At 39.4% G+C, this 25,386-nt stretch overlaps 1 protein-coding gene across 10 annotated transcripts in view; it reads right to left on the bottom strand.

Annotated features, from left to right (window-relative positions):
• The window catches only part of LOC117234012 (retinoic acid receptor RXR-alpha-B), a 61,073-nt gene that overhangs the window by 14,813 nt on the left and 20,874 nt on the right, over positions 1–25,386 (bottom strand). For 5 of the 10 annotated variants that reach the window (XM_033494820.1, XM_033494812.1, XM_033494816.1 and 2 more), the window contains exon 2: positions 17,940–18,306. The exons of 1 other annotated variant lie outside the window; for it this stretch is intronic. In XM_033494820.1, the coding sequence (XP_033350711.1) occupies positions 17,940–18,024 (85 nt within the window). In that variant the 5' untranslated portion in view covers positions 18,025–18,306. 4 more of the 10 variants (XM_033494813.1, XM_033494811.1, XM_033494815.1 and 1 more) reach the window with 4 other exon arrangements.

The raw sequence follows: 25,386 nt of genomic DNA, 5'->3' as shown, positions 1-25,386 counted from the left end.
TTAAAAAGCTGTATTATGAGTTTTCAAGCGTTTAACGCTGCGTCGTAGCACGGTACGTCGTTTATTGGAAAGAAATTTTAATTAATACTAAAAACATAAAATAATAATAATAATATGATAAGATATACAAGAATATTAAAAATGTAGATATAAACGGTTCTCGTGGAACTAAGAGTCAGTGAGACAGGAGGGTCAAAGGTCTATAGCCGCATCTATAGCAACTTAAAACAACGTTCGAGGGAACGTTCGGGTTGCGAGAGGTGTGAACGTGGCTTTAAGCGTGGCAAAGGGGGTGGGAGACGAGGACGCGCGAGAGTGGCTGCAAGGCCAAGTCCGGTGACGGTATATTATACCGGGGCAGTGTCGGGCACCTTGACCAGGCGCAAACACACCCGGTGCAACGCTCGAAACCGTGTTGCATACGGCTGTACCGAAATGCAGAAAAATTCCAACGATTGTAGTTTTACGAATATATTATGTACTTTGTAGGACACATTTTGAAATTTCGTTAACAATCGTACTTAACGTCGTTACATTAGGTTCTCTCGAAAGTTTCATTCGTTTTACAAGGAAATAATAGATACACGACATTTTTTGTTTGATATTGTTTTATTGAATTATTGCAATGGAAGAAAATGAATCATACGTAATTCAATAGAATAATATGCTTTGCACTGGTACAGTTAACGGTGCTCCATGTTCTACGCTGTTTGAGATTTCTAAGCAAAAGCCCACGAGATTCGTCTATCGCGATTACATTGGAAAAGTTTGCGATTTCTATGTATGTATATCTTGAGATTAGGTTCGACGTTGAGAAAACGCAACTACCCTTTTAAACCAGTCAGTGGATGTTACGCATTGGTGGAAAATTTGAATGTAGAAATTTAAAAATACACAAGATATTCTAGACACCCTGTTTGTTATAATATTCGTATTAGATGTTCACACGCCTCGAGCAAAAACATAAGAAGAAAAAAAGCGAATAAAAAGGAATAACCGAGTACTTTGGCAACGAATCGCATGCATTTTTCATCGGCAACGAGCGAAAGGAAAAGAATAAATTACGGCAAAGTGACATGGGAAGAGGAAGCCGGCGAAACGGGAAGAAACGGGAGGTAAAACGTAAGACGTCGGAAACAGGGCGAAAGAGAGGGAAAGCAGACCGACCTACGCCAACAATGAGTCAAGTGCGTCGGCTTTTGAATATTTAAGACATATATTCCCCTTTAAAGGCGCGTCGACCGACCGAATCGAGCATGGCCTTTCGAACAACCTGATTTTCAAGGGCGGTACAAGCAAAACGCGAAATTGAGAATGGTCATGTTCCTCGCGTGGCCGTCGAGCATCGATCATATTCTCTACCCTGACGACTAAACGTGTCCAGGCTTCTCTCGTTCCGCACTATCATCCATCGAAATGTAATCGCGTGGCTCCCTGCGAGCGGGTAACGCGTTCGAGTGGACTGAAAGGGGATGAAAGCGTCGCGGTTCGTAATTCCACGTGATGGATGAAAATTTGAAGGAAGATGGAACATCGATACGATGGAACTTGCGATCGGTTCGAAACGAAATAGTTATTTCTTGGTAACTTTGATGGTTTCGTGATTTATGATTTTGCCACGTTGGGAAGAGCAGGCTCAAGGTATTAGGGTGACATCTGTGACGTACGGGGGGTCTTTTGACGAATTTTTCGTCAACGAAACCCCAGACAAGGGAAGAATGGACGAACCGAGGGAGGTAATAGCACGGATATAACGGAGATAAGAGGAACGAGAGCCTGACGAGCCGTGACAAAAGGGAACCGTTATTAAAAAAGCGGCATAATAGACGACATCGTGTCCATCCCCCTATCGATAACGAATGGCTGAGAAAAATTCTTGCTGAAAACACGAATTATTTCTGCGATAAAAAGTAAATAAAAAGGAATAAATAAAAGAAAAATGACAACCTGTTAAATTGAATAAAAATACTAGGAAAAATGACACGGCGAATAATTAAAAACTTGTAACGAACATCAAAGAATTTGTGATACATGGAAGAACAATGGAAGAACAGAGAAACGATTAATCTTCGATATAATCTAGAGTTGAATCCTGTTATATGTCCACGGAACAATAATTATTAACGTTTCAACGTGATGAGATATTGCGAAACTATCCTCGGTCCATAGAGGAAGATGAATATTTATGTTCCAAGAAGCGTCGGAAGCCTTGAAAACAGCAATAAACCGTTTCACTGCACCGTTTCGTTGCATTCCACGTTCCAGCGGGATGGAAACTCGAAGAAAAGCCTGCCACGTTTAACCATAACGCAGTATAGTAACCCACAAAATACGATTGTTTTACTGTTTTTCGCGTTTCAGTTTCGGAGAAACAGATTCTGTAACTGACTTTACGCGAAACGATCGAGTTTATTGTGCTACGCTTTGTTATCATCCCCCTCTTCTCATTTCCTTTAAATAATTTTACCTCGCGAGTGAAATTATATTTCAAGACGCGTGATTTTTAATTAATTACGATTAATCGTTTCACCGTAGCTATTCCGAAGGAATGACAAATTATTATTTATCGATCGTTACACAGATATCTACGATCGTCCAATTTTATCCAGTGGAAAAAACGAGTTTTACCTGATCCGACCGAGCTCGTGACGTATTAATGAGAAATCAGCGATTTCGTTTAAAGACGTCCGTTAACCGATGGACATTAAAAGCACAAATCTCTTCCTTTTCGATTCCCAGAGTGCGGCACCGTTTAAGCCGATCCATTTTCTTCGTTAATTTACCCGGGACATTATTTCGCCAGCGAAAGCTTTACAAAACTTGTCTAACAGCCGTAGCAGCGCTTCGAACCAGAAAACAGAACAAATGTTCCAAGAGACAACTAATTACGTAAGTTGTTTTAACGAACAGAATCAACCTCACAGAACAATATACATAACGATATTATTTAGAAGAGTGTAATTGGAGCTGAACTTTAAACGAACTCTAAACTTCTCCAGAACATTTAATTATTTCGTGAATTTCGAACCGAACGATCAGCCATTAATTAGATCGAATCGATACGTGCTTTTTAGTCTCCAGTTACGTAATTGTTTATTCATACCCGGTCTCTATCGAATTAGAACCACTTGAAATTTTCAACGTATTTCATTTCTTTTTTTTAATTTTTATTTTTTTATTTCGTAATTGAGGGGGTTGAGCGAATTTTAATGGCAAAGTTTGTCGATTAGTAAGGTGGAAATCTCATTTATTACATGTAATAAGATTAAACGTTTTCTTTATTCGTATCCCTCGTATTCCTCGACTATCATTACCTGTTGTATGCGTTGGACGATTTAATTCACTATTTAATCTTATGTTATAAATACAAATATAAAAAAAAGGAAGAATAATTTTTAGTTCGTATTTTTATGATAACTGTAAGTTTATTAACACGTGCGTTAGAACAGAAATAGTCTCTTGTCGGACAATCGTTGCATTTAGCAGCAAAAAGTCAGCATAACATCATGATATTTCGATATCTTATCAATGTCACCGAGCTCTTCATTTTGCTTCGAGCTGCATTTTGTTACTATTTTCGGTGCACTGTGTCGTTTAGATGTATATGTATATTTAAACGCGTCCCATGTAATCTAGCGCTAAAGATAACACCAATGCAATGGCGTACACGAGGGCAGATAAATTCTGATAAAAAAAGGCGAGGGAATAGAAAACATAGACGCCTTAAAATCTTATCTATTCCATTCGTAGTTGCATTGGTCATCGTGACCGATTATGTTCCAAAATGTTCGAAAACATTACGACTTTATTAGTACGATATGACGTTATTTTTTAAAACCTAGCGAGAACAGTTAAAACGTAGTTTCTTTGGCGTCAAAAATTTTCAGTAATATTGAAAAAAGTTTTCTAATTATATAATTTTAAAGGGACACTCCTTTTGCAAATATGAAACTATTCTTACTTAAAAAAAAAAAAAAAAAAAGATGATACATACCAAACAAACTTGTTTAATTTTATAATTTTAAAAAAGGACACTTTTAATTTAAAAAAAAGTTGGTTAAAGATACGAAATATCACGTTCAGAAGGCTGAGTCAAAAATTCTACGTAAAAAAGACAACATTTTTATTACAACGATAAGTTAGACGCTTTCATGAGTTTCGGTGAACTTTGGTTTATCATTTGCGGCGATCAACGTTCACAAACGTGAAATATGCGTATCAGCGCGACTGTCGGTCTCGCCGCGAGTCTCTTTAATCCGCACGGCATTGAGCTCGAGAGGCATCCTGAAATGAGTAATGCAAAACACGAAGCAGCGGCGTTCGTTGGTCGTCGCTAACTTTAGATCTATGTAAACGGACGTATAAGCGCTGAATTAAGCAAATAACTTGGCGCACGCGGCACACGTTACATACTGCTGATAAGTATCGCGACACTTTAGTCGATTTCAAATAACGAAATACGAACGTCTTTAACGCGCTTAAGTTAATTAAAGGAATACGGATATCAGGCGTGTAAATCAATACATTTTTTAACAGGATACAAATTTTATTCGCGAATCACGTAATATGAAATTGACGAACAAAATTGTTTCCATTATTTAATCGATTGAAATTATATGGAGGATGTGGATGGAATTTTTGTTTAATTACTATGAAGATAGAAAGATGTCTGAATTTGAAATTATCGTCATCAGAAGTAGGTTAGTCGTTTATATTTTATAAATATTTTTATGTTTCAATGTAGATTACCAACGAAAATAACGAAAGAGGTGTTATCAGCAAACTTCTCAGCTCTACAGGAAATTGTCCATGTCGCTTGTCTGCTAATTTTATTAACGAAAAATCAATAGTAATCTAAAGCAATATAAACGTAATATTCACCGTTCGTTTCATTCGTATTACATTCTGGAAACAAGCGGTAATCCATTAACGTTCAAATTTTTATTCAACGTCGTTTCGAAACAAACTGATTCGACGAACATTACCAGAATTTGCATGAACGCTTAAATCAATTTTTTACGAATCTCGACAACTTTGTAGCTGCAGTAGTAAAATAGCCAGATACTAAATTCCCAAATGAAGCTTATAATAGAAAATAGATGGAAGACACGAGTCATCGGTACATCTACGACTAGCCGCGTCGTGACAAATCTTAAAAACGATACACTTTGCACAGATTTGTTATCTTTCAGCGAGGAAGAAACTATATCTTTAGTTGTATCACCTTCGCACGAATATCAACGATCCAAGAACAGTATCCATTGAGAAACGAAAATAGAACAGTCGAATAGTCCAATAGATCCAAAAATATCAACCTTTGGAAAACTTTTGCGACAAGTCCACGGTCTTTTAACGATAAGCGTTTAAAAGAATTACAAAGCCAGATATATCGTTTCAAGATCAAATGGAAAAGTAATTTTAATATGGAAAAGGTTGACGACGTATCGAATTTTAAAATTGTCCTCTCATAAAGGAGTATCGTAAAACATTGACAAAACGAAGCAGACAAATCGCCGACCAGTTTCCTATTCGTATCATCCACGTCGTCCAACTCGTATTGAGAATAAGCGTTTGAAAAATTGCGCGAGAAACGCACAGCACGATCGTTCGTAGATCGATCGTAAATGGAGCAGAGAGTCGAATAGGCGAAGACCAACGATCGGTGTATCTAAAGAATCATTTTTCAGTCATTATTCCATGGGGAGGGCCGACCGTTTATGACGGTGACGTCACCGTCTGACAATTTGAACGCTCTTCCGAAACTGAAAACCAGTTTCCCGCGCTGCAGACCTCTTCTGCAAACGCCTTAGGCGCATCGAGGATGCTGCAGCTTCTCTCGCGCCAGGTACGACCGAGATCGTAAATTCAGTGTAAATCCACCTCTTTCTTCTGTCAGATATAATATATACATTGGCGGTCGCGTGTATTACGCGTACATTGTGTCATGTTTTCAAATTGGCAACTTTGTAGCTTTCACATTCCAAGTTCATCCTCGTTTAAAGATGCCATCATCGGATTTCTGGCATCTGCACCTTAGAATGCGAAAGTATCCTAGGAATTTCAAGGCATCGCGGAATTTATCCACGTGTTTTCACTTGGGAAACGTTGCTTTTTCCTTGCACCCGAGTGTCACACGTTTGACTTTCTATGGATCACGTTTCTCGGTTTTTCAGCTTCTGATTTTTGCGATTTTCGTTTGGACCAATTGCTTTGGAAAAATGCATCGAACGAGATATACCTCGGTTCTTCCTCCTTGTCCTATATCGTAAGCGAAACTGTGAAAACATAGATGGAAAATAGATCAGGAAACGTTGATCTCGTCAAACGAAAACGTATCGATTTAGCCGAATGCGAGGCAAGTTGACGCTGCTTTGAAGCGACAGAGACACGCGAAATGAAACGGAGCAAATAAAATAAAAAAAGACGCTGGTTTTCGACGATGCTGCCACGGAAAAGAAGAGAAAGAGAGAGAGAGAGAGGGGGAGAGTTTTTAACAGTTTCCTGCACGCAGCTGCGACCGGATGCCGCTCCCACACCAGGATAGCGTTATGACGTTGCACATGCAACCCACGCGAACCTACATGTGCACGAACGTACCGAAAATAGTGGCGCTGCCCGTGACGTTAGTCCTTGAACCCGTGAAAAAACTCACTGGATTAATGGCTCGACCGCCGCTGATTTATTTTGTAGAAGAGTAGCGATGCGCGTGCGAGCTACTTGCGACGACAGTTCGCGAATTTTCTCGTATTTATTGCCTGTAAACTGATATATTTATGGAGACCATTAAACTAGTAACCTAAATCATTAACGATCGTTTTTTCTCCAAATTTATAGAATTTTATACGTAAATTCTGGTTGTGATTTTTCATTGACTAAAATATTACTTGTTCCATTAAAATATTACTTTCTTCGATAAACATATTATCGTAAATTATAATTTTCGGCAAATATAATTAGAGATTGTAAATTTGGAGATTTAAAAAATCTCGATACGAATTAATCTTCTTAATCGCCGGAGACGGCGTGATATATTTTTTTTGCAATTCGCCTCTTTATATTATGTTCTGTTCCCAAAGATTTCCAGGTTACCTTTAGTCTTTTAAGTGGAACTCTATTATTTATTCAGCTTATCTCGTACGCAATAGAGAGGCATAAATTCAAGTACCACGCGTGATTTTCTTTTTTTTTTTTTTTGCCGTTATAGACATCCTGTCACGTTATTCTACCGAGAGAGATATATTGCCAAATAAATAAAAAAGTATTGTCCTAAATTCAATTTTACGTACAAAATTGTACGACATCGTACACGAATCGATAGACTTCGGTAATAAAATATTCATGGCTTCGCGAAATAGGCTTTTCCTTGACAACAGCCAGAGATCAATCGCGAGCACAGGATGATCAATCGCAGAACGAATTTGTTTTCCTTCGAAACAGTAACGATTTACGACGAACGCGCAGCTCGAAATACTCTTAATACCTGAACAAACGCGCCAGTAGAAATTCCATTGTACAACGTACAAGGCTCGCGTTCAATGGTTCACAATGCATGAACGCGATAAGCGTGCGATTTTTGCTTTATCTTGTCAAGGTCGCCTGCGATTCTACGCAACACCCGCACAATTCTCCTATCGCGTCTGGTACAATTCTGCGATAATTATAATTCTGTATATTTCAGGCTGTTATATTCGCAATTTTCCCAGTTATCGATGATTCGGCTGAAAGACGAAAATCATACGATTCCACTATCCAAATTATGTTACCCGACATATAAAGTCGAACAATGAAAGTTTACAGCTCGATGCGAGGTATCGATGCAAGGTCGAAGGAAATTAGTTTCCCAATGCATCGAGAACACGTTACAAGACCGTCTGGCGGACTCTTAAACGCGTGGCGTTCCCGTTTTCTTTTATGGATGTAAAACGTCTCTGCTGGACATTTTCGATCTCGCACGTGTGTTTCGTCGACGATGAAAGTCAAAGTACGATGCATCTAGAGCGACACTGAATACGGATCGAAGTGTACGCGTGGAAAAAACGCGTACGAGCCGCGTGGCTCATGCATAAGGCCATTTCTTATGTCGGCAGGCGGCGTCGACTCTCGCCGAGAGGAGGACGCGAATCTCGGTCACATAGACGAATAATTTATATTCGTTCGTGGCTTTCTTGATAGATCCGACGAGTCGTCAAATCGTGAACTCTGTTGGAAATCAACTTTCGAGATTGAAACGAAATTCTAGGAATTTTAGATGTCCAATTTTCTAGATGTTAAAATTCCAGTAGTTGGTGAGTAGGTAGCCAACCCTTTACGTAGTGAACGAACACTTGGAACCTTTTTAAATGTTTCTTTACAGGTATTTACTATTATCTGAAAATTGTCAGTATTATTCTAACGATATCTGCTTGCTTTTATTACGTACTATCGTTATTGGTATTAGCATGGTGTGTTAATTGATCTTTCTCAGAATATTTGAACACTGGCACACCCTCCTCGTTTACCTATTTTAGAAAAAATAATTTTAGCCATATAAAGTATATTTAGAATTGTGAATATTTTATCGTAATAAAAATAGAAGAGACATTCCACTTTTTCTTTAAAGTATACGTAATTACGTACTTGAAACGTTATGACATTTGAAGACAGTTATCGATTTCGATCTTTCCTAAGCAGATAATTATTTTACGATAATGAACTCCCAGTATCGATTATATACCTCAATCTCGTTACGATTATTTCACTTATCGTACATATGCAATAGTTTTTTCTTCCACATTGTCTCGGGACCTCCATTCCCGTTACGCAATTTAGAACATGGTAAACAGTCACAATTACCATTTAACCGTGTCTTGCTATATGTAATTCGCAATTCATATGCGTGCAAAACAATGATTTATTGCACCATTAAGTTGCTCGAATGTGACTTTCGTACAGATTTCCGGCGGGCATATCCGATTGAAAAATTGTATATAACAATAGAAATGCGAGGAAAAGAAGCACGCAAAACTTGACGAACCTTTTACAAATTATCTTTGACATATAAATCGCACATTATAGTCGATTATTATAATTACCATTTAGATTATACTAATTGTAAATAATTAACTAACAAATGCATGGACAGTAATGTAGGGAAAACAGGTTTATCATGCAAAGGAACAATTCAAGATTTAAAGATTCGCAGATAAAAGTGTAGAAAAGATTCCTGGCGAGCAAAGTAGTCTCTTGCGTCTGACCAGATACGACCCGAATCTCCTTAATCCTAACCGAGTTACACTCGCGCTTTACCTACTGCACAAAAAAAAAAAAGGGAAAAACTCAATGTCGTAAAAAGATATTACTCTTAATGCTTTTTAACTCGTCGGAATTACTTTCTGAATTTTCAGTATTTTCACATTGTTCTTCGTGCATTTGGAAATTATTTATTAGTAACTTGTGCATGAAACTAAATCGTATTAACTGCAGAGTATATCATTTTAACTTGTTAACGGCTGAGTTTAGTTTCAAAAATCCCTCAGGGGTTGCGCAGATAAAATCAAGCAACGACGAGTATACACGTCGAACGCAGTTAACTGGTGAATACTTTTTGAAATCGTTGACGGATTGTGGAATTAAAATAGAGCGAATTGGAAATTTTAAATAATAATTTTTGTCATAGGACAAAAAATAGGTTTCTTTTAATTCGCGACATTTTATTCCTACGCAATCTGATCTTTCCAGCTTAAAAATCCGAAAGAATATGGAACACGAATTCTGAACGGTAGCGGATGCAACGTGCACCTGCAACGAGTCGCGGTTACACGCCCACACGGCTGAAATCCATGCACCTAGGTTGAAATCTCGACCCCGTAACCTTCTCCCGGTGACCCAGGTACCAAGTTGCCCTGCACGTGGCGTTTGCTGCTATATAAAGTATGACTGCATATAGATCGGTCTGTTGTGCACTCGCAGGAGCGTAGCCACGACCCCCACGCACCTTGCTTTATCGATCGCGACAACCTCGACCGTCGATGCTCTTATTTCACGTCATAAATAAAACTGGCTCGATCTCTTTAACCTCCTCAGGGACGAATTTATTAACGCCGAAAAAGCTTCGTTCTCTTTTAATCTTCGTCATCGATTTTGATAATTTCGTAATATGGAACTTTACAAGAGCCATCAGATTTTGACCTTTTTTTAGTCGCGATTGTTTCGACATACGCAACTTGCAAAGAGATTAAATACCAACAGGCAAGAATGTACCAATTTCTCAATTCACGCGTAACATTGACACGCCATATAGATATCGGATTTTCATGAAATTGAATCAGAAACCTTCCCATAACTTAGCGTCTTTTCGCTCCAATTGTATATACCTTGCAGACAAGCTATATACAATTAGACAGATCTAATAAATGTAGAATAAAAAATCTTGAATAACAATCGAAAGATATGTTACAAAGGAAAAAGAAAAGAACGCGAAGGTAAGAGTGGTTTCTCGTTGTCTAATAGCCGTTTCAATGCAACTCGTATCTAACGAAGAAATCGAGCTAGCGCTGCCGCGTGGTATATCAGCGAATAAGAGTATGTCGAGCTTGAATTGGCCTTGTACGCGAATACCATGGCGAAGGTCAGGGGTTCACGATTTCAAGCAGGTGAGCTAGCATATACTTACGCGCTCGTGGAACCGCGTGTATACGCCTCGTTGTCACAGGTGCAACGAGGCGTGTCGTTCTTGCACGCTTCCATTTACTCCCTCCTACTACCGGTGTACACGATAAAGAAATATATTTACAACGTGTTATATGTATATCCGCAGGTAACTAGTGGAAGCCAGGACGTATACCAGGACGAAAAAAGTGTGCGTTATGCAAAAATGTGTCTCCATTAAAGCGGATGCAACCGGAATCGATGGAGCCGGAAACAAGGGAAGGACAAAACAAAGTTTGATTTTTATTTTCTTAGATTTTTTGAAAGATTTCTCGACAGAGATGCTCAAATAAATATGTACGTTCCAAGTATCTAAGTATTTACGTTGCTAATTGACATATCAGGAAATTTCAAAGCACGTTTGCGCGGACACCTCGATACTGGGATTATCATACGTATTTGTTTAAAATAACGGGTTTCCATCTCCTTTTTCTGATAATTTCTGAAACTTATATCGGTCTCTTAATATCTTCCTGATCGACTGTAAATATTTGTGCTAGCATGTGATAAATGAAAGTAGTAAAAACACGTTTAATAACAGTACTAGTGGAATATAGCAGTAACAGTAACCCTCCATTATAAAGTGATTATTAAACGGTGAGTTTCGACGCAATCATAATGTAATTTGTTGGACGTGGTGAACGACGAGCCATAGATAGATAGATCCATGTTATTCAACCTAATATGTGGCACTTTATTCTTCTCCTATGAAGATACATTCGCAAATTTTTACTTGAATTTGTAGGAAAATATTTATAACAATGAAAATCTTTCGTATCTACGGAAATTTTATAGAAATCTAATCCGAATCTTTTTTCCAAACGTTCTCAGGAAAATATAATTTTACACAGGTACATTAAATAAATTCTAGATTTTTTTTAATCAACTGATCGATATATTTTAACGTGTCTAATCAAGAATGGTAGGAGCTTCGTTGTGGGAAATTCAAAGTGTAAAAATGAGCACGAAGATATACAAAATGTAAAAATAGTAATAATAATTCAATTAATTCTAATCGACAAATCCAACAGAAACACCAAAAGCAACATAAAATTCTTTATATCGATATCAACAGCCTTAAAAATATCGTATCGCCGACTAATCTTTCTGGAACGAATTACATCGATTCCAGCGTCGATTCGCGATCAAATCAAACTTAGGATCGGAAAGAATTCGATCCCAAGGACCTTGTTTTATCGAGAACAGAAACAGAGTCGACAGTTTTGTTCGTCTGTTCACCGACAAACGCTAACGAAGTTAGTCAACGAACGTCAACCAGGTTACATAATGGCCGTGTATATAAGGTAAAAAGGTCGTTAATCACGAGACGGGACGATCCCTGTTGACCTTCCTTCCACCAGTAGAACGATTAAGAAGACGGATTTCGATTGTTTCCAAAGTGAAGATCATTGTACCTACTTTCGAGTCTTCGTGGATTCTCGTTTCTACCAGTAGAAAGAAACTGCTTGTTAAATCGACCTCCGATCGGAGATTCCGATCTTATTGTACTTACACTCGCACGTTCGACTATACAGAATGTTCCATTTAAAACGATACTATAGATGAGAAAGAAGATAGCGTTACTTGAATCGAGTGAAATCCAATTAACAGTCATTTTCACCAATGAAATTTTAAATCCTCGTATTTAGCGTAAAATCTTTCGAAGTTGTTAGAAATTCCAAAAAATTTCCTCGCAAAAAACATCTCTAAAAATTCCTATACTTATACGTCCAACTGAAAAACAATACAAAAATCCACAAATTTCATTGTGAAATTAACTTGAACACCCTGAAGAGCAATCTGTGGATACGCGTTCTCAGAATTACCCAGCCATCGAACGGGCTATATATCGAGCATGTCCATGATTCAGATCACTGTCATCTATAATCAATGTTCGTAACAAAATGATGGAGATCGTTGCTGCTCGAGATGGTCAGAAAATTTGCAGTTCCAACGTGGACTGGGTAGAACGGATCGCCTGCAGGACACGTCGAGTCTCTAGAACTCGAAAGGTCTTCGCGACATCGGGGATTTCACGTTCGATAAGAGCAACCGGATGTCTGGCAGATACGTAGATAAATGGCAGGGGGATGAGAGAAGACAAAGTCGAGTTTCCATGGACGAGGTAAAAATAGCTAGATCACGGATGAAAGAGATCGCTTATGAGGAAACGGAATAAATCCGCGTGGACAGTTACCTGAGGCAACGCGAGATTCGTATCGTTTCATTCGATTTCCTGCGTGTCATTCGCGAAACTTCGTGATGCGTAGTCGGACACTTTTATGATATCGTTTCTGTAGGGAGGAAGGAACTTTAGCAGGCTATTTGCATATCACGGACGAAATAAATAGAACGCTAGGAGAATTTTGTTTCTAGCGACAGTTTGACGTTTTGTATCGAAATGAAGCGTTGGAAGTTTAACGAGTTTTACTTTCGTTAACGATGCATCGTGTGACGCAAAAGTTTCTCTGTGCTTTGTAAAAAATGCTTTATCTTTTATTTGCATTTTATTTTAATAAAATATGAACTTTCTGTAGGGATCTTCGTATGAGAAACGTATAGGAGATTTGTAATTCTGCTTGGTTGCTGACTATTATCCTACATGCACGTTTATTTTTCCAGTTAATGTAGCGGAGGCAACGGTATACATACACCATGGGGAATAACAATGGAGGCGTGCATCCAACGTGCCCGACTCGCACCGCGTATGGAAATTTTCTGCATGTGTCACGGTACAAAACGTCATCTTCCCCATGGCGCATCCAATAATCAACCGTCATAAACCCGACTACTCGTGCACGTGCTTACATCGTGCCTTTCGTCGTTACGTGTGTTCATCCCTTTGCTTAGGTTTCATTATCGAGCTTCGTCGAACTTCATTTAAATGCTTCACATAAAACGATGAAATGAATAACGTAATTTAGATATAAAAAAAAAAATTACGTATTCCGTCTAAAATAAATTTGGACGTATCACGTGATATATCGAAGAAGGAAGCGTGCCAAGAATATTTTTCCATACAATTTTGCGTGAGAATTCGCGATATCTGTACGAAGAATTAAATCTCTTTGATTAAAAATTCCCCATCTCTACGTTCTCCTCAATTCGAAGATTCTCGGAAGTTTGCTGCGCGTCGAGTAAAGTAAATCTGATATTTCAGGAAATTATTTCCAATCTTAAGGATTGCCACGCGCCGAAGAAACTTTCAGCAGCGTCACTTTTCAAAATTTTATTTTATTTTCAAAGAATTGCGCTTCGTCACAGAACGACGAGAGAATTTAAACGAAAAGGGAATATACGTTCAAAGTAATCCGGCCGATTTCTGGTATTCGTGATTGCGTCAACAATAAAACAAAGAGGATAGATACCGCGACTTTCACGGTGAAACTCGGTGGCGACACAAGAACTACACGTTCCACATAACGCGAATACGTGCTCGAAACGCTTATTAACGCTGTGATTGTCCCGCTACGATTGCGTATGCCGATACGTACACGTAATAGATACATCTAATCGGTCACTATCCACGTTACGAAGACTGCCAACGTGACTACAATGAATGATCGCTTCCTGTACAAAGCCTTGCTCCGCTGCATCTCGTTGCCTCACGGGATTTCGATGATTAACCTCGTGTGATCCAGTCTTCTTCGAAGATCAAAAAACGACGATAAAATCTTGTTTGAGTTTATTAGATGTCGGTGAATCGATGTAGATGTACGACCATGCATCTGGTTCTATTTTTAGCGAAGAGAAATTTCACGAATTTTTACGAATCGAACGATCGTCGCTTCGCAGAATATTCCGAATAATATAAAGCAGCTGTAGGTTTAAAATTGAAATATACCGTAAACTTTGGAAATTAATTTCAGGCATTATGTTCAGGCAAAATTGAGAGCAAATATCTCGTTTAATTTAAAACGCATAGATACGAATATTCGTGCGTTTTTCAAAGAACCATCTCTCGAAAGAGTTTGCGATCGCATATATATTGATCGATTATGCGCCAACTACGTGAATCATCGAGTTTATCTGACGTTACTTTCGTTGTAAACATCGACGCCTGTAACACTGAACTCGAATCGGATGAACGAACAGAGGGAATCAACGCGGTACTTTCGCTCTTACATCGATCGAACGCTGTCATCCACAGCTTGGTACGCGAACGATATAAGCTTTACGATATATCCGTAATCCCTCTTCTCCTATTTTCTCTTTCTCTTCCCTCTCTTTTTCCTATCTGTTCACTTTCCTTTCCTTCCAGACATTACCATTACTCGCATCGATATCTCAGCCACGAAAGAACGTCATTTTCGACGTATTCTTGTACGACGTACGTGGTCCCCAGTGTAAAAGGATCAAACCTACTTCGGTGCCCGATACAGTCGCTCGAATCGTTAATTAAACGCGCGCGTCTGGTCAGAATTGCTCAAACTCAAGCGACTACCACCCACGTACCGTTACGAGCCGCACGAACCTAATCAAACACGATAGGTGTAGCGTTGATGCACACGTGTGCAACCGCGAGGTTGCACTTCACGGCTGGTTCGCATCGGTGCCAAGGTTGCGTTCGTGCTGGTGCGTGGATTAATCGAACCAGCGCAAACCGCTCTACCGATCGTCTCGTGCTCTTATCGCGCGTTGTTGCACGTGTACGTGGCATAACCTAGGGATGGACACGTGTGTACAACGGAGATTGGGCCAGGGGTCTAAGCTAAGCAAATAAAGCCGCGGAAATTACGTAGAGGAGGTGAAGTTCAGTTTCTATGAACACCGAACGAGGTGAGGTCTGTAAATATTAGGAATAAGAGCGTAGATAGAGATTATTTTTTTAAAAGAACCCTTTGACTTATACGTCGAGAGTTTCCGTGCTTTTGTAGATCAAGTATCGAGAGTTACGTCTCATTTCGTTAATTTCACGACTATATTTTTAGAAATTGTTGTAATTGATTTTATGATTCCGTAGCTTTGGATACGACGTTAGGTTTTGTTCATTTTCTCACGCAGATAGTCGTAACTTTTTATTTGCACCCCTTTGAAAAAGAAACGTACTGTCTCGTACTGTCATTCCGATACGTATACAGCGGATTTTTACGCATTCGTGGGAAATTTGAAAGTATAAAACGCGTACGATGCGTGCAATATGCAAAAATATATAGAATATTCAAAGTGCAGTACGCGTTATAATATGTAGTAGGTAAATCAAATTTCTACGTAAGTCTAATCTCTACGCATGAATTTGCATAAATATCAGCGAACTACCGATAAGGCGTACGAATACATTTACGAATGACTGTATGTGCTTACCAGTGCAGATATTCGTAATTTAACTGTTGTAATCTACGTTATTCTACGTAACAGCCAGCGTATCATTTTCCCATCTACGATCTACCAACACATTTCATCTTCGTATAAAAACTTTGAAAGAAAAGGAAGAATCCAACGGAAGAAAAAAAAAAAAAGAGGAAGAGAACGACGAAGAGATCGTGTAAAGCTTGAAATGCGTCACTCCGCGTGTTGGCCGGCAATAGGGGCACGCGATAATGCTCGAAAAGCCTCGTAAATTGCGGCAGGGGCGTAGATAACGAGGCGCATTGGCGTGACCTTCTCGCTGCGAGCGTCTGCGGACCGCTTTAAGGCCACTTTTAAAACCGCGACTGATAACGATGTGCTCGCGAGACCGCCGCGAGCGCATGCGTTTTCGCTCGCGAATTCTACACGCCATTCAAGTTTCAATAGCCGACCTTCACCCTATGCTATGCTTAATAGCAGACGAGCGCGCGTTAAACGCTGCAGTCCGCGAGCGGGTATCGAGAAGAATCGGCGTGAGTCACTCGGGCATCGAGATATCGACGCTTTGGCGATAAAAATCGCGTTTCTCTCTGCGATGAAAATTTGCCGATTCTATAGCTTTTCGCGCGTACAGCGAGAATGAAATGTTAAAATTTGGATTGACTCGATTTCTATCGATCTAAACACGACAACATTCTTCCCTAAGCAATTCAAAATATCTAAGAGGAATTTTAATTTACCGATTTCCTGTGAAAATTGACAAGAATATTTCTTCCGCGATTTGTCAAACAATTATAGAAGTATAAATTCGAATTTAAAATAAACAGAAAACGTAATATACTATATTACGGATATAGTTATTGCGAAACTATAACAAGGATAATATCGAGGACAGATAAGAACAAGCCTTGACACAGGTGCTAATTGACCGTCTACCAGCAGTATGCTAATTACCATTCGCACATTTCAACAGTCGGTTTCGTTTAGGTACCATTAGAGCTTGAAATTCATGGCGCGAGGAGGTTCCAGTGACATCAATTTTAATCGTTAAGAGTGATCGCCAAGGCTATAATTCGCCGTGCATTTGCCAAACGATGTGTATCGTTTCGAGTGAAATTATAGCTCTTAAATGGAACAGGTAAATTAATCACCTATGTTCGTCTGACTAAAAAAGGATATCTAATAGACTTCGTACAATAACAGACCGAACCAACGACGAAGCCGACGATAATATAAACGGCTAAAACAGTATATAAAAATGTATCAAAGAAAAAAAAAAGGGAAAGAAAAAAGAAAATCCTTACACGTATGGATCGTAGATTAATTAAAAAAGACCAACGTATCTAGGCCAGCGTACAAAGTATAAAACGAAACGGTACAAACAGTACGGTACAAAGAGTACTTTATGAGAAACAAATACGTCTTGCATACGCGAGCAATTAATGGCGCATATGCAATCTTTCAAGAAGGTTTAACGCGACTCGGTATTTTATTAGCCTGGTCATATAATTCTTGCGAAACATGCGTAAACTAATGACTCGGGAATGCAATAAATGGTATTACGTGTCTGACGGCACAAAGAATAGGACCTTTCTTTCCCGCTTTCGCAAATAACTGGAAACGTTATATCGCATTCCACGTGCATGTACAGGATGATCCATACATATGGGATTATGTTGTAAAATAAATTCTACGCAACTGTATCGTAGGAGTAGCGTATTTCGTGTTGCGTACTTTGCTTAAATAATTGACATATTCTACGACAAGAAATTATTCTGTTACCGTCGATAGTTTCCGATTAAAAAAGTTATTAACAACTTTGGAAAAAAAGCTACTTGTCGAGAACTTTCTTATTCGTTTTCAGCGAAGATTATCATTCTTGATAAATGGAACATCCTGTATAAAACGATTTAAACGATTAATTATAATAGTTATACATATATGTGGTATCAGAATATACATACAAGTGTTCCCACGGGACCAATGCCGGGCCTGGGTCCCCTGGATGATGGCGGTCACCGACATCATCGGTTTCTCCTTCTTCATCATCTTGGCCGTCTTGATCTTCCTGTTTTCACTCGTCACTTTTATCTTCTTTCTTTTTTCGTCGATACTTCACTGAACCCGAGGGATCCTACTCTCAAGCGAAACTCGCGCGATACCCTGGTCGCTTCATCTCGAAAAACGAAAAAACGACTAGCCGCCACCACCCCCTCCTCCGTCTTCCCCTAGATCGAGCTAACTTCCCCGCCTCTTTTGGTATCGATTTGGTTTCGTTCAATGCACTTCTCTTTGGCTGTTTTGCGCTCAACCGGTCAACTCTCGATCGTTCTACGATTAGGAACAAGAATGGATTTATTGAACGAACGGACTGGTTTTTAACGTCGCGATTCGATTCACAATTTGCTTCACGATACAAAGATTTATCGTACTTGTTAATTATTGCTTCGATATCTTCTTTTTTCCTTATTCTTTCTTCTTTTTTTTTTTATTTTTAATCAAGAGGCATTCGGTAAATTTAAATTTTGAAAAGGAAAATTGTTTGATATTTCCAATAAAGGTATCGTTCCAGAGAACAAAATTTTATTGCCGGTTTTTGTGTTCTTTTTAATCGCCGGGCATAAAAAAGGAAATATCTTCACGTTTTTAAAAAGTACGAACTACGTAGAGCACACGTGTAAAATAGAATAGCGAAATTCGATTGGAAGTTTGAAGTACGGTATGGGTGTTACACGCTCAACTTTAAATAGCTTTTCGAAATTGGATATCATGATATGTCAAGAAGTAATTGACCAATTTGCGCGGAAGTTTCTACATACATATATCGTATGAAATATAGAATTTCTGTATTACTCCTGTCGAAGTCATCACTCGATGCCAATATTTTATATCGTGGTTTCTTCGTGAAAAAGTATACGAAGGAATTTTACAAAAAATCGGTACGACCCTGGAATTCTTCGAAAAAAAACCTGTTTATCGTAAACTTGAAACAAGAATTCCTCCATATATTCGTCAAACTTAAGACAGTTTTCAACGTTAGAGAAACGCAAGTGGCGCGAAAACTACCGTAAGGGAGCAGTAGGATTAATGACAACGGACGCGAAGCAAATTTCAACATTTTAACTCAAATTTTCATCCAAACCAAGAACCGATCCTATCCACAGCTTACTTCGAATCATATAACCAAACAATTCTACGATTAAGTTATCGTAAATTCACAAGTAACACCTAGGCTTCGGTCACTTGCTTAGCTGGGACAGCTTAAAAATGATTCAATAAACCGCGATAAAACAAGAACGCAAATTGTATCTGCGTACGCTATGGCTTTATAATTAATAATTAGTCACGACAATTTTTATCGTGATATCAAATTGCGAAACGATCCTTTCCGATTCTCTCGTTGTGTTCTTTTCTTTCTGATCGAGCTTATTATTCAAAAATGTAGAAAAAAAAAGAAACCTAAGATAAACGTATCGCGGTGCGGTAAATAGAGCGGGACGTTAATCCAAGCTAGATAGAGTTTCTGCTGGAACCGAGCTCCACGATACGAGTTTCGCTGGCGTAACGTGAGCGGAAGTTCGACTTGGCAAAAATGACAACCATCCCCTTGAGAAACAGCCTTTAGTACGTAATAAAAGAAGAACGCTCGCTGAAGAATAAAAACATTACGATTATAGTATGCATAGAAAATATTTCTCAAAGCCATGAACTTGAGAGTAAAGGAACTTCGAACGCAGTGATAACTTCCGGTTATGAATCATACGTTCAATTAGATATTGCTATATTACGTGCGAGATACGGGCAGTTTCGAAGAAATACGTTCCGTTACGTCGTCGCATAGATAATTTTTTTTTTTTTTTTTTTTTTTTTTTTTTTAATGTTAAAAAGTATTGTTTCATAAAGTGAGTTGTAGCGTATATCGTTAACAATATGCAAAGGTTATTAGAATAATCCGATATTAATCGTCATAGTTGACTCGGAATAATCGAACTTGCTAAGATAATTCGATTCAGAGTACAGCGAATAGAAATTGAAAGCCGAAGAAACTCGAAGATCATCGATTCTTCGGAAACACGTCCAAAGTCGTAGAGGATTAAAATACGTACGTAAACCGAGAATAAACCAGCGAGATTCGGGGAGGACGAGAGAGCGAAAGCGAACGAAAATGAAAAGTTGGAATGCGTCATCGGCGAGATCAAACGAATCCCGCGACCGACTGTCACGGACGGCGATATTTCACGCTTTTTACGCGTTCGAGAACCGACGAAGAAAAGCGAGAGTCCCTGGTCGGCCTCGACAAAAATTCGCACAAGATATCTGCACCATTTCTCAGACCAACTGTTTATCATTTAACGATAACTACAATTGTAATTAGAAAAACAATTGAATTCTCGCGTTCGGTCAATATTTATGAGTTCGAACGTACGTATTTTTGCGATAAATCGTACCGAATTTATTCGCAGAGTATCTCAAACGTTTGTCGCTGTAGACCCTTCGATTTTCTCAATCGAATCAGAGAAATTCACGTCGATAGAAATAATTGGAATCGGGGAAAAATTCGTTCGATCCGGAACCGAGTAAAATCTCGTTCGGATGAATAGAGTGCCGGTGTAAATGAAATTCATGCAGTCGGTGTTACAAACGATGACCTTGACCACAGCATGTAGGCAGTAAAATGCGATTGCCTTGGCTGTGCAACGGCGACAATCGCCGCCGGTGGAGAAACAATGCTTACGTAACGCAGCCAATTATGCAAAATGCAACGTATGTCCACGTGCATCGCAGCGGTGCATCTTCTATTCTCTTAGCGTCGCGTGTATCCGCCTGGCGACTCCGCTTCCTAACGTCGCTGAACGATAATGCTCGTCCAAACATGCCGCGAGACTACGACCACTGTTATGTAAAACCTGCCCAACAGGGAAACGGAATTGCCTTCGTTAACTAAGGTAAAAACGAATATCGTCTCCTGGTTCTTCGCTTTTCTAATTTTTCTTTTTCGATCGATCAATTTTTTTTCGCGACGATCAATCTCGACGATGAATGAAAGGGAGGACGTATTTCTAATGGCGGCTCCCGGAGTCGAGGTTGAAGTTCAAGGTTACAGACGAAGAGGCTACGTCAAACCCTGTCTACTAAGAAAGACGAATCGATATGTACCCGGTGCTCCGCAAGTAGAATCAGACGGCAGAGGCTGACACGAATGCAGGTGGTTGAAACTACTCGAGTTTTTACGACGAAGATTTCGACGCGAGATTCAACCTTTTGCGATGTACTTTTATTAGCGATCGATCTTTCATCGATTGATTCTCTGTAACGATTCTCGATAAAAACTGATAAAATGGTAAAAATAAAAAAAAAAAATTGGAAAAGGGAATGGGAAACAACGACGCAGAACGTGTTTTCGACGTTTCGAACTAGCTTTCACGGATTTTTGAAGCGGTATTGGCAGCTCGAGTACAATGCCATCGATCTGTCTTCTAAAATAAAGACGAGTAGCACAGAAACAAAGGAGACCCGAACATACATGATTTATTTATTCCAGAACGACCGAACTCGATATGTTATTGTCATTTGCAGCGTGAAAGTTAATCGATAACACACGCTTCACCCGTTATCCATTTCTCACATGTTGGACGCGTAAGCTATTCTTCGGATGGCCTCGAGCCACTAGACACGACGTAGACTGAATTTGGCGAATCAGTTAGCGACCTGTGAAATAGCGTCACCTACATACTTATCAAACGTTTCTCTCGCCGTTTGCCACGCTCTAAGTATCTCTAGAGGTTGAATAAAATTATCTTTGAATTCATTTTATCGACGATTTCAATCGTCCGATCGATTAATTTTTACGAAAGGATTAAAAGAAAATAAATCCATGTAAAAAGCTATTAAAATTAACAAAGTGGAAAGTTCCAAGTATAAAGAAACTCGAACGAAGAAAAAAAAAAATATATAAAATGTTCGACTTTGTCAGGGTAACAAAGTAGAAGATAGAAAGATCGATACGTGTGTCATCGAGCAACCTCGAGTAACTATGCAGAGAAGCAAACAGAAGGGTGCACGCAAACTTGTTTACAAACCGAAGAAACGACGAAACAGGAACTTGGTGTGTGCAACGTATTTGAACGACAACAAAAAGTTGACCGCTGCGATGTTGCAGTCGCAGCAAAGATCAGCCGGCACCTTAATACTGCGTAGAAGATTCAAGAGAGGGAGAAGAGTACGCTGAAACTGCGTACTTTCGTAGTTAGGGTACGATGATTCACGAATACACCAGCCAATGCACCCGTGGAAAAATACGCAAACATAATAAATTGTTCGAAGCTTCGTTTCATAATCAGCCTCCTATCTGCGCCGATACGCACGTATATGAAAATAATTCGTTGATAAGACATGGATTTCGTAATTTTATCCAAAATAATCTTGTATCGCGAATTGTCACAATGTTTGCAACTGAAGAAGCAACAGTTTAAAAATCGTTGGAATAAATAAAACGGATGAACGACGATAAAATTAGTTTCTATCGCGAAACATTATATTATAGCGTGGCGATTAAACTGACAAATATTAGAAATAAATCGAATAGACGAATGACGTTGAAATAATCCTCTATGGCTATAACTTTTGCAATTAAAGACGCGGATGTTAAAAAATAATTTAAAGATTTATGGAAAATAATTGTTAAATTACACGAAGATATTGATTCTCAAATTTGCATGGCGCACGCTCTCTTGAAAAATATGTTTGTAACATTGTTTTGTCCACGGTAGAACGTTTCAAGCGAGAAGAATTCATTATACCTTGCGCAAATCCATCCGCGTCGTCGAATACACACGGCGGTATTTTTCACGGAAGAAGAAAGTAGCCGAAAGTATGAGACAACTAGTTCGACCAACAACTACAGTATGCGTGTGTATATCGTAGGAGAAACAAACGGAATAACACGAGTCTCTCGGAAGTCAAACTGATCCAACTCCATTTTTAAATCTAAGGTAATTATTCGTTATTAACAAAATGCGAATGTTCGTACAATTTCATATTTTTATTAATATAACTGAAATCCAAATAGCAATCTGCTCGGATGTCTCGTGTTTTCGTACATTTTCACACTCTAAAAGCAACTATTGATAATCGGTTCGATATGAATTTCTAAACACGACGAACAAAATAGAATTCAAACGGATATTTGTGTCAGCCTCTACATATTACGAGTATCTTAAATTAGATATTTCTAGGTATTTAAATCTCCTACAACTACTATTGATTATTACCATTTAACTTTTCGAAAAATACGACTCATGGTCGTAAGTTTACTCGGCGCAAGAAAATGATATAAATAGTTATAAATTACAAAGCAAATTTTCAAAGGTAATGTTTAGAAAAGACAATGTCAGAGTGCCTTCGAAGCGGCTCGTATGTCGTACCGTGAACTTATTACAATGCGTTCAAAACGCTCGTGAAACTGGTCGAATTTCGAGCGATCGAGGCCAAAGATTGCTCGCTTGGCACGTGCGCTTCGACGAGCATAATGATCGTACCCACGCTGCCGCAAAAGTCGTTGCAGCAAAAGTCACGTTTGATTACGACACACTGTGACAATATGCTTTGCACGATCGATAATGTTTGTGGCATCCAGCGACAGTTTTAGCGTCGCGCGTTCTCGGTCTTTGGCATCGAAAAGAAAATGCAAAACATTCGTCACGTTGCTCGGAACACGGCCCGCGCTTCGTTTTCCATATTCGAATTATTCTCCCATTCTAATTATCTCGTTATTCTATCGCAAAGTCGTATCATCTTAAACCTAAACTTCGTCGTTAGAAAACCAAAGATTAGTTTATTATTATATTATTCTCGTCCGATTTTGTCGTGTTCGATCTCGTACCTGTATACGAGTTGAACATTTTAAAAAGGTTTCACGGTTACGGGACACGGTGTATTAGTTAACATTCTTTTAAATATTTTGCAATACGAAACGGACGATCTGTCCGACCAGAAACTTTGCACACCTCTGTACGATCCTAGGGAAAGGCAGACGAACAATATTATAAAACAAAACATCGTTTATCTAATTTTGTATAACTTTTCCTTCGTATAATACGAGTTCGGATAAATGGATTCAAGCGGAAGTTTATTTCATCGGGCATTAACTGGAACTGTACACGTTCGAAGTCTCGCTTCCAAGATGTTTCATCGACGCGACGTTTTGAAGCTGCAACTGTACGCGAAGAAGAAGCACAACAGGTACGACATTCCCTTTTTACTAATCCACGAAGGTCGAGTTGCATTGTTACCGCGAGAGGCAGAACACAACGGGTCGCAATTGCGCGTTAGAAGCACCGTGCACTTTTTATGCACCATAAACGCAACGAAGGATCGGAGACGCTTATCTACGTATGTCGACAAACATGCTCGTGCTACGACGAAACACCGATAAACACTTCGCGTTCGATCGCTTCTCGAACAACACTGGTACTTTGAGAAAAATCTTCGAATACGAAACCACGGACAAAGATTTTGCACCTATCCGAAAGGTAAAAAGTTTGGAACGTCTGGTTTTAAATATCGCGCGTTATATCGTTATTCTTCTTATTATCGTCATACGCGAAAGAAATTCTCTTCTTACTAAGAGTCGTTTGATAATTGACCTGTATGAACTTTAGGAAAATGTAGCGAGATATAGGAGCGTGGTATAGCGGTGTTAATATTCAACGCGTACCGAGAGGAAAAAAGGAGAAAACAAGCATGCGAATTTCTGACATTGAACTTCACTGTTGCACTCGTTTGCATATAAGACGCACAGTCGAATCTTTCCCACTGGGCAAAGGAGGACACGACGATGATCCTTCCAACATTCGGGATTCCAAAAGCAATCCTTTGGCTGTAGCGCGCGTGAACGGAATACCGTTCACAGATCACTGTTGCACCGCTCTGTCGGAGAAACAACGACGAAAATACGAGCGCGCATCACAAACGCGACTACGTACTACGCATTCCCTATGACCGATCCTCGACGGGACATACGAGCACAGTTATTGCACCTCGTACAGTTGACGTGGAAATTTCCTAACGCACTGCAGTTCGATTTGTTTGTTCGTTCGATATGGTACTTACGCACGTGTCGCGATACGCGTTTCCAACTTCCTAGAAACGAGCAAGTTGGCTCGGTTTGACGAGACGTAGGCAGCGCACGCGACGAGGGCTACGGGCGCACATATTCCACCGCGTCCAGAGCGTTACACACGTGCCGCGAATAGAGAAGCACGCGGCCAGCAACACGCGACACGACCGAATGACCCGCGACGCGAATAAATTTCGCAAGATAGAAGGACAAAGAACACAACGAGAAAGGGAGAAAGGGAGAAGGGGAGGGGAAGAACGTTACGGGCGAAAAGAGAGTGTAAGTAGTTCAGA

This window comes from Bombus vosnesenskii, unplaced genomic scaffold (genome assembly GCF_011952255.1).
Source record: "Bombus vosnesenskii isolate JDL3184/JDL3185 unplaced genomic scaffold, Bvos_JDL3184-5_v1.1 scf7180000013302, whole genome shotgun sequence".
Classification (NCBI taxonomy): domain Eukaryota; kingdom Metazoa; phylum Arthropoda; class Insecta; order Hymenoptera; family Apidae; genus Bombus; species Bombus vosnesenskii.
The sequence above is the reverse complement of the archived record's forward strand: the minus strand, read 5'-3'. Positions and strand labels throughout refer to the sequence as shown.